The 10,907-nt window shown below is 44.2% G+C and overlaps 1 protein-coding gene across 3 annotated transcripts; it reads right to left on the bottom strand.

Annotated features, from left to right (window-relative positions):
* Positions 1-505: 505 nt before the first annotated feature.
* NPY (neuropeptide Y) lies at positions 506-10,156 on the bottom strand. 3 transcript variants are annotated; one of them, XM_067746522.1, is made up of 4 exons: positions 9,351-10,156; positions 7,763-7,950; positions 3,656-3,736; positions 506-687 (listed from the first exon to the last, which is right to left on the bottom strand). In XM_067746522.1, the coding sequence occupies exons 2-4, from the start codon at positions 7,948-7,950 to the stop codon at positions 630-632; spliced, it is 327 nt and encodes a 108-aa protein (XP_067602623.1). In that variant the 5' UTR covers positions 9,351-10,156; the 3' UTR covers positions 506-629. The 3 variants fall into 3 exon arrangements, with proteins under 3 accessions (XP_067602623.1, XP_067602622.1, XP_067602624.1); XM_067746521.1 differs by lacking the exon at positions 9,351-10,156 and adding an exon at positions 8,904-9,239; XM_067746523.1 differs by lacking the exons at positions 506-687; positions 9,351-10,156 and adding exons at positions 1,585-1,785; positions 8,904-9,211.
* Between the last annotated feature and the right edge of the window lie 751 nt (positions 10,157-10,907).

Raw genomic sequence — 10,907 nt, 5'->3', positions numbered from 1 at the left:
GGGAAAGTCACTTACTTTCCCTGGGCCTCAGCTTCCTCACTTGTGAAAATGGGGGGAATAATCCTCTGCTTGAATGTGTCATGAGCACTGAAAGGATCAAAATAAAAACACAATGGCACCTACGAAAACACATACACAATTTATACCTCTTAGAATGTTGAATAAAGCTAGGATCAGAGGAGAGCTTCATAAATTCTCATACATTTACTTGATAATGACTATGTTGCCCACAGGCATTTCATTAATGAAGGTTGAATTATTCTTACTGTAACTCTCGCAAGGATTATTATTTGCAATGATATATGGGTGGTATAGTGCCTTTAAACTCATTCCAAGAAGGGTTATCAGGCTGAAGATGTTTCAGAAGTACTACTAGGGAATCTCTTGGAATGTAGTTGTGTGATTTTTTTTTTTATACCATTATTGTATTTCTTAAAGTCAATTTCTGTTTCTCAGGGATGTCTTAGTCCACTCGGGCTGCTATCACAAATTACCATAGACTGAGTGGCTTAAAAACCACACAGATTTATTGCTCACAGTTCTGGAGGTTGGAAAGCCCAAGATCAAGCACCAGCAGATTTGTTGTCTGGTGAGAGCTTGCTTCCTGGTTCATAGCCAGCATCGTCCTGCTATGTCCTCATATGATGAAAGGGATGAGGGACCTCTTTGGTTCCTTTCATAAGGGCACTGGGGAAACATTAGAATGCTTTGTGAACAAAGAATATTTTGTATACCATACAATTCCCTAAGTCACGGTGTGTACAGGGTTTTTGTAAGCAGTTTTAAGACATCACATAAAAATATTTGTGCATATTTTTTACGGTGTGGTTCAAAGTACAAATATAGGATGAGGCCCATTTTCTTTGATTTAGAAATTACACATCAGAATCTAATACTAAGCCTATGCAAATAAGTACGTGGAGGGAGTATAATAAGTGAAGGAGAGGGGAAGTTTAATAACCTTTAGCTAAATTAATTATCATACCCCATGTTGTGTGAAAAGATAATCATCCTACTCAGTGTGTTTCTGTTTAGGACTCAAATTCTAAGAGTGGTGGCCTAAGTAAACGTGTAGGTCTGAGCTGTCTGATATGGCAGCCACTGGAAACACGTGGCTATTTAAGATACACTAAAATGTAAAACTCTGCTCCTTATTTGCACTCGCTACATTCAAGTGCTCAAAAGCCACATGTACCTAGTGACTACTGTATTCAACAGAGGACATACAGGACATTTTGCAGAAAGTTCCTTCAGACATCAGTCCTTTCTGCTGACAGCATAGGCTAACAAGGTTAGCAAGAATTCCATATGAATGGGGGAAAAAGTTCAGCAAATTGTTAGAAATTAGCATTGCCCTGCTCTGTGTTTCCAAATATGTCTGTTGTTCACACACACCCACACACACACTCCCCACAGCTGAGTCTTGGTCGTCATAAATCATATCTTTATATCTTCCATAGGCACTGTTTTAATATTGGTGAAACAAACCTTGAATCTGCTACTTGAGGGAGATTGTGGTTTAATGAATAACTTCAAATAATTCTTACTACTGCAACAGCAGATTCTGCATTGAGGAGCATACACTTTTGAATGCGTGGTACTTTATTTAAACGCACATATATACAATGTCGACAAAAGGAAATTCTGCAGAGGTGAGCAAAGGGGCTGCATGCATTGGGAGGACCGGCAGACTCTAGTTTTACAGGATGAAATAGGGGTTGAAAAATAGGCAAAGACCGGAGAGCAAGTTTCATTTCCCATCACCACATAGAAGGGTCTTCCAGCCTGTCAAACACAAGAAGCAAAGCACGTAAGAGAAGCTTCCCAACTTCCTGGGAGCCTTGCAAGAGTGAGACATTCAATTCTGAACTGAAAGATGATCAGAAGCTGTTGAAAAGTCTGCTGTTGGCATTCTAAATAGGAGGCCATGTAGACTATCAGAGCGGGAGACAGTGGCATAATGTACAGAGACCCAGCTGAGTAGCTTTCACTCATGTTACCGAGAGTCTCGGGCAAATCTCAGAGGGAGTATTTAAAAGGCTCTGTATTTATCAAAGAAGCCAAAGAACCCTGCAATATTTCTGAAGATCACAACTACAGGAATCACATGAAACTGTAAAAAAAACTTACTGTCATTCAACTCTGAATGTGCTTCCTGTATTTTCCTGCAAGGCTTTTTATGTAGTAAGGTGCTATTTATTAGACTATAAAGAACCCTTTTAAATAAAATAGCATTCACAGGCAACTTCAAGGCTGTCAAGTTTTGTCTCCTTCTAAGTACACATGATTGAGCCTGTCAATCAGAGTACGATTAACTCTATTTCATGCACCAACCGTGTGAGGCTTGGCCACAAAACAAAGAGCAGAAGCAAGACAGTAAGTCGGTCTGGACGATTATATATTTCTAACCCTAAGTAGATAGAGCATAGCCTAAACTTTTTACGGTGGCAAACATCATATGCCTATCAATGAAACATTAAGAAGTATGTATTGCTTAGTATGAGATTTCCACCTGCTTCCCTTGCATTTGATGTTCAAGTCTTGGCTGCTACCGCCAGGGACAAGAGCACTGGAGTTTTATTTCAGTCCAAATTGGTGCTTCCTTCAGAGAGAACAAACCTGACAACTCTACACGTGCACCTTCACCCTGGCTGGCCATTTCACAAGAGAACAGAGGGAGGGTGGGAGGGGAGGCGGGCGGCTCAGAGGGTCGTCGGCTCATCCTCTGGGGAGAACCCAATGAAGAGTGACAACCAGTCACACGTGCTGAGCAAGTGTTCTAGTGACCTCTCCTGGGGAACTTGGTTCTTGATGTTGTAGAGCTCTGGGTTTAAGGCGGACTAGCTAGCACAGAACTGGATAAACCATATGCCATGTGATCTTACTGGTGGGTAGGGGCAGGGGGCCTGGGACAGGAGAGTCAGTTATGGAAACGGAGGAGGACCAGGCATCTTTTCACTCACAGTCTCCTCTCAGGAGGACCCCAGCCCAATGTCTGACACCTAGATATCAGAGGGCACCCTTCCTAAGGCAGGTCCACACTCCAAGAAAGCCCCAAGGCTCCAGACAAGCCCTAAGAATAATGTCATTCTTGTTCATTCATTGAATGTGATAAATTATGATGTGACATCAGTTGAACTAAAACATGTCAAAAAGTAAGCAGGAGTACCCCTCGACTTATCTACAGCTTCGTGTAAAACCAGGAAGACTGGAGTGAGAACCAGAAGGGGCATTTCCTAGGATGTGGAGATCCTCCACCTAGGGTATAACAACTAAAGATGACCTCAGCCAAAGATGGAGAGTTGGTCATTTCAATGTAGAGATGGGCTGCTTACCCTATGCTTCCACAATCTAAGCCAGTGAGAAATTCTCTATAGAGTAATTTCTGAGATTAAAGTCACTCATATTTAAAATTTCAAAGGAGCATCAAATGATTTGAGCCAGAAAATATTACCCCACAGCAGTTTAGAGATTTGCAAATGAGTGTGTGAAGAGAAAGGTCCTCCCTGCTCTGTTCCCCACCCCTCTTTCTGTCCAAATCCTACCTGGTCTAGAAGACCCCATTCCAAACGCCTCCTCCCAGCAGCCCTCTCTGATTTCCCTCTCCTGGGTACCTGAACTCTGCAATAATGTCCCCACACAAGCGTTTACATACCTAGTTCTGGGAACGTTTTCCGTGCTTTCTCTCATCAAGAGGTCTGAAATCAGTGTCTCAGGGCTAGATCGTTTTCCATATCTAAAAAAAAAAGCGGGGTCGGGGAGAGTAAAAGTCCTTTAAAGCAAGTTTGGAGGAACCATAAAAACCTTTAGGAAAAGAAAAGATTTGTGGTATTAAATATAAAAGTTATTTTCAGTTGATCATCTGCTAACGAGTAATCTAGGTGAATGAAACATACATGATATAGAAACATCATAAATATGATTTCAAATTATATATATATTTAAATTTTGCTTAAATACTTAATAGATAACTTAGCAGATTATATAACCCAACCAAAATTCCTAGTCAAATTCTTGCCTTTTTATATTATCACAAACAATACATATGTATAGTTTTATAACTAGGTGACACGAAGTATGATTTTAAATGTTTCCATAATTAGATAATTGGCTTACAGTTCTGATGATATACATCAGTTTAAATCAAAGAGACCACATGATATTTCAGAAACAGGTCTATGAAAAACTCATCAGACTGAAGTTCTAGACTCACCTGTGTCTTTGAATCTCAGTTCTCCCATTTGTAAAAATAAAATCATAACTCCTGCTTAGATTAGAGTCTTGATGAATATCCAATGTAAGTCACAATGCTTTGAAAGTGACAGAGCGATACACAAGAATGCACATTACTGCTGTTGAAATGCACCCATTCTCACAGCTGCCAACAGATCCTGAGTCCATACTTATTTGGGGTGCCAAAAGCTAAAAGCCTTCTCTCATGCTGTGATTTTAATCTGCCCTGAAAATATGAAGGAATCCTTCTGGTCCATGGAAATGTTCTTGGTCTCTTTTCTCCCACAGCAGGATATGGATAGGGTGATATATGAATTCAAGGTTATGTTCTCCTGCCAGGGTAGTATATGCTGCTGGCTCCAGGTAAGTGAGGACATTAGTCTGTCTGTCTGTCTGTCTCTCTCACTGCTAAAGGATCTGACAAGTCTACACCAAGTTGTATTTTTTGAGGAGTCTGTTTTTCCCTTTCTTAGAAAGGGCATTGGACATCAGCAGCTGCTTTTTTCCACAAGTGAAAAATAAGCCTGGCGTGGATTGATTAGCTAACAGATAAAACAGAGGAACAAAGCTGATGGAGGATATATGCTAACTGCCTATTGAGCACAGTTAAATCTAAATTCTGGGGAAAGATTTCCTATTATTGCTCCTTTGCTGGAACTCAAGGGATGCAAATACAAAGCCATCTCCCCGTCCCCATCATTTGTAAGATTTCCTCAAAGATTTTCTGGAGTTGTAGCATCAGGCTGCAGGCTGCTGCTTATATGTATTTATTCTGTCCATCAGTTGATTTTACTAATGCTAAAACTCTTGGGCAACCTTAACTCATTTATCCTCATCATACTTCAGTGAATTAAAGAACTGGAGAATATTTTCTCCTATTTACCATTAGAGAACCTAAGTCTGTAACAGCAGAATTTACACAGTCAGAAAGTGGTACCCAGAGCAGCACTGATGACTGTTCTTCCAGCTCTAATTAATTCTGGATTATCCTTCTTCTCCACAATGCTTTAACGTTCAAAGATAGCATCTCTAGGGAAAAGAATTTTAAACCTGACCACACATTAGAATCACCTGGGGAGCTTTTAAACCCACTGTAAAGCCCAGCCCCGTACCCCACCCCCCACGGGGAGATTCTGATTTAATTCACAAGTTCATTAAATATACTGATGCTGCTGTTACAGCAGCATCAGTATATTTTAAAAGCTCCCAGGTGATAACAGTGAGAGACCAAGAGGGAGAAACTCTAGTCTAGGGCTGAATTTCTCAGTCTTGGCACTGTATACATTTTGAGCGGGATAAGTCTTTGTTATCAGGGGCTGTCCTAGGCATTGTAGGATGTTTAGCAGCTTCCCTGGCCTCTACCCACTAGATGCCAGTAGCACCTTCCCACCCCACCACTATGACAAATGAAAATGTCTCCAGACATTGCCCAGTGTCTTGGGGAGCATAAAGTCAGCCCCAGTTGAGAATCACTGACCTAGGAGACTGTATAAATAAAATGTGGTAGATCAATGCTCTAGAATAAACGATGCCACCTATGGAAGCGATGAACCAGGAGTATATGGCTTTAGAACATGAACTGAGTAGCAGAGGAGAGGAAAGAGAATGATATCACAGTACCATTTATGCCAAATTAAAACGTATGTTCACAAATGTAATTTTCAAAAATACAAACATGTGTATGAGTGGATGTGTGCGGTGCGAAGATGATAAGAGCACAGAATGGAGGTGATGGGTGCAGATCATAAGCCTTTGAGTGTTTCTAAGATGGAACTTATATGAAGATGAGACAGAAAACTGCTTCAGGACCAACTCCTTCCCACCTAACCTGAATCTCATCCCTTTCCCTTATTTTCTCCTCATCAAGGGTGTTGAAGATCACATTGACTGCTGACAGTGGTGACAACATCCAAAGATCGATAGGAGGAGGGCTCCAATTTAATCATCACTAAAAAAGGGTTTTCATGAAATGTTCTTAGTTTCATGATCTGTAAAATGGAGATAGTTATACTCACTTCAAAGCTTTGAGGTAAAGACTGAAGAAAATAATGCCTAGGAAAACATGTTGAAATACTAAAGCTTTATACAATAGTAAAGGTTTACAGCAATCATCTCTGAAAAATAAGTTTTACTGTATGCTATAATTAACAGACTAAATAACTAATAAAGGCTTTCCTAGAAGAAAAAAAACAATTTGTAAAAGTTCTTTTCTCTGGTCTGTATGATAGCATAAGCAAGAATTTGAAGCAATTAACTTTCTGAAAAGTCTATTAAGATATAAGACATTTTTGCTTTTCACTAATGAAAATTATCTGACTTTAGGGACCATAAACCAATACTATTTAATTCTGGCACTTTCATGTATTTCTGATTCTATATATATTGGTACTTTAAAAAAAGATTTTTAGGATGAAACAACTTTCTGATGAAACAGAAAAAATGTTAAAAATTAAGAAATATAAATTCTCCCCACTTTGGATCCTTTCCAACTATTCCCTGAATATAGTAAAACAACAAACAATATTTTACAAAACGTAATTTAAATATGTTAAATAACATTAATGCTTGTAAAGAGCTCATTGTTTTTAGCTTATTAAGGTCATTTGATCTCAGTAATTAAGATACTGAATGATTCAAAACTAAGATGAACCAATTTTGGAAGCAAATTTTAAATCCTATGTTATTTGTAAAATATTTTGGATTTGATTTTTTGCTTAAGATCTGATGTTGAGAGTAAAATATGGCCTTTCATCTTAGCTTTCTGGGGGTTCAGAATAAAGATGAATGACAATTTCTCAGATTACATGTAATCCCTGGATTCACCCTAGAGTGAGTACACCACTGTTAAGTTTCTCCTTAAAAAAGCACCAAGTGGGCATTTCCTTTTCAGAACTCACCTGCTATGAAATGGGTAGAGTCTCACCATGTTACATCAACTATTTTCTTGCTAAACATCTACTTATTAGGAGCAGGATTGTCAAGTGAGGGGCTGAGACTGCAATAAAACACTGTACAGAAGGGAAAAAAATAGTTCTATTTGTCTTTTCCTAAATACCGTCATTCACTTCGGTCTGGGCAGGTTGGAAAACCAGGCAATGTCTTTGGCGACTCAGCTGTTTCCTCCTTAGCTTGTGCTGTTGTTTTTCTAGATACCCCGCTCTCCCTTCTCCCTACAGCACCTCCCCGGCGCCCTCCTGACCCCTTTCACGGGGTACTTTCCTATTCAGGTTTGCAAACAGAACCCCCAACTGCTCTAAGAACAAAAAAGATAAGGGGGTGGGTGACAGGAGATGGCCAGCCACCCAGCCTGGGGAACCTGAGTTGGGGATCAGGATTTTGTAACTGTAGTTGCAGAGGGAATGTACTCAGTGCCCTGGTATTTACTGATAGCTGAGTATGTGCCCGATACTGTCCTACCCCGGGATACAAAGAAGAAAAAGAAAAGGTCCCTGTCTTCTGAAATCCCCACGATCTCCGGGTGTGCAAGCGGGTTGGTCCCGGAGTCGTCGCTCCCACGTAGCCCACATACCTTTGCCTGGTGATGAGATTGATGTAGTGTCGCAGCGCCGAGTAGTATCTGGCCAAGTCCTCCGCCGGCGCGTCCTCTCCGGGGTTGTCGGGCTTGGAGGGGTACGCCTCGGCCAGAGCTCCCAGGCACACGAGCAGGGACAGGGCGAGGGTCAGTCCGGACAGCCCCAGTCGCTTGCTACCCAGCATCTGCGTACACCGAAGGGGCAGCGGAGTGGGCTTGGGGGATTCAGAGGATACACACTCCGCATCTCCTTCCTCTGGACCCCGCGCCCATCCCGCTGCTACCACCCCTACCCCACGTCCACCCCCAGTCCGCGCTCGACCCAGTCACGCCGAGGGAAGCGGAGCGTGGCGAGCACCACCCTGCGGATTTAGGTCCAGATCTGCTCTGGCCCGGCCCCGCTGCTCCGTCCGAAAATTCTGAGCAACTTTGGTCAAGTAGCAGAGCCGAAGATCCCGCGGTGAGAGGCGCAGAGTTGGGGGAGGCGCCGGCGCCAGTTTAAAACACTTTAAAAAACAGATTAGAAGTTCCTGCCGCTGCGTGGAGGACTTATCCCTTTCCCACCCTCTTCCCCAAACCCCCTGTTAGAGGAAAGAAGTTTCTTCTTTTCTACTTTCGGTCTGCCCGGCCGCAGGAGCTCGACAGTGATGGCTGAGAGTACTTCAGGGTGGCAACTGGGGGGTGGGGGGGGGGTGGGGGGAGAACTGCTCCCGGGCCAGTCAGTCCCAGATCGGATCCCAAGGATCCCGAGAGGCGGCAGGGAGCGCGTCTTCCAAGCTCCGGGGAGTCCTCATTCTGGGAGCGCGCCTTGGGAAAACTCCCTCCAGGCGGCGACCCTCGAGGAAACCGCCAGCTGCTCTGGGATGCGGTCGTGTTCTCCCTCTTTATCCGCCTAAAGATAACCCAGAGGAGCGAGCCAGCCAGGAGGGTCGGGGAGAGGGCAGATGCACCATCAGAGGGGACAGGAAGGAGCAAGTGGAATTTAGCCGCCGAGAGCCCGGCGCGTAGGGGTTGGGGAGCGGGGCGCGACCCTCCCAGCGCCCCTGGGATCTGCAGAAGGTGAGACGGCGCCCCGGTCAAGTTCACAGGTGCCCGCACTCCCTTCGCTCCCGCCAAGCAAGCGGGTCGTGGCACTCACGGTGGCTGGCGGGCTGGCGAGCGGGCGTGACTGGGCCGCGAGTGCTGTGCAGTCCGGCTCGCCTCTCCGAGGGGTGAGAGCCGGCGGATGGGGTGTCCGGAGCAGGTCGCAACGGGCCTTTTATGGCGTTCCCTCGCCCCGGCAGGAGGGGCTTCGGGCAATCACGTTCGGTGACTCCCACCCCGCAGCTTCCCACCCCCGTTGGCGGGGGAGGGGGGAGGGGGCTAGGACCGCTGCCGCGCGAGATCGGCTCGGGGAGCCACCCACACCCGGACTCGCCCGCGCCAGGCCCTGCCGGGGGGAAGGCAGCGCGCTCCGAGGGCGCTGGACCACGCCAAAGAAGTTCCTGCCCTCCCGCGGCGGCCAAACCTCGCTCTCCTTCACGCCCCACCTATTCCTGCCAGAGATAGGAGCAGCCCAGATCATCTTTGTCACCTGTCACCGTACCAACGAGCTGGGCGCCAGGGCTGGGGGTACCCGAATCCTCTACTTGGTGAAGCCTCTCCGGGATCCGTGCGGCAAGGGCGCGGACACTGCTCCAGCGCGCTTTCAGGGGGAGACTATTCGATGCCCGGATATTCCTGCGCTTAAAGCAGGTCTGGGAGCCAGCCCGAAGTCCAGAGCTAGAGGGTCCCAACTCCCCGCTTCTCCCAGGGGCTGAGAACAGGTTTCTGTGGCTTTGCCCCTTTACCCAGCTTGTTTTTCGTGGAGATCAGCCCTCCCCAAGAGCTCGCCCAAACGCTAGGCGTTCGGGCGGTACCCGAAAGAGTGTAGCGACTGAAAACTCCTCAGAGGGGGGACACTTTCTGGGTTTGCTGAAAAAGAGCGGAGTCTGAAGCTCGGAGAGACCCCTTAAAGCGCGAACGCAAAATTTTGGTGCAAAGCGACCGGGTAGTTAAATTAACAGCATTTTCTCTTTTATCTGCTGGCCGTTGCATAGTCCCAAATATGTTCGATTAATGTTGATTGAGAATGCGGGCTCTGATCGAAATGAAACAGGTAAAAAAAACAATCACCATTAATTTGCACATCCCACTGAACCTGTAGAATGAATATGAAAGATGCATAAACTATTTTTACAGGATCAGAATTTCATGTAGTGGACTAGGTCTTGAAGTTCCCTGAATGAATGCTTCTAGAAGTCTGAATCTTTCTGAATAAAAGGCATGTTAGGGAATTAAAACCCTAAGTTACACGTTATTTTAATGCTAAAATGACAAGTGAGTCAAACTGACATTTTGTTTTTGTGCTGTTTTGACAGCGTTGAATTAAGTATCAATTACTGTGCAGCAAGCAATCCTGAGTGTGTGTGTGTGTGTGTGTGTGTGGTGTGTGTGTGTGTGTGTATGTGTGTATGTCTCTGTGTTAGCAATTTTGAAGACCAACATCCCTTTCACTTGGGTGACTGCCTCTTTCCCCATCACCCCAACATATACCAGGAACACAATACCAGGCTCTCAGCTTTGCTCAGGGATGCTTATGTGAAAGAGCCTTTGGTAAAGTTAGAGCAAAACGCTTTCTAACTCTGATTCCACTGTTGATAAGAAGAGGCACTTCTAGCAGCTGAACCGTTTTGTCTCAAAAATCGTGTATATGTTTATTCTTAGCAGCTTTGTTGAGATACGATTAAGATATACTAGGTTACAAATGTTTAGAATATTCCATTGGGTATATTCTTACACAAATAACGTCACAGTGAAGTCATCACCACAATCAATTTCCTCATGTCGCTTTGTAATTCCTCCCTCCTGCTTCTCCCTACTCCCCTCCTACACTGATCTGCTTCCTGTCATTATAAATTTGTTTGCATTTACTGGAATTGTGTCATAATGCAATTCCATGGTATGTACTCTTTTGTCTGCCTTCTTTCTCAGTATTATTATTTTCAGATCCACCTATGTCATTACATGTATCAATAATTCATTTTTTAATTACTCAGTAGTATTTCATTATATGGATATATTTTAAACTTAAAAATCTATTCAACTGTTCATGGACTTTGGG

This window comes from Pseudorca crassidens, chromosome 8, assembly GCF_039906515.1.
Source record: "Pseudorca crassidens isolate mPseCra1 chromosome 8, mPseCra1.hap1, whole genome shotgun sequence".
NCBI lineage: Eukaryota > Metazoa > Chordata > Mammalia > Artiodactyla > Delphinidae > Pseudorca > Pseudorca crassidens.
This window is presented reverse-complemented; position numbering and strand designations above follow the sequence as displayed.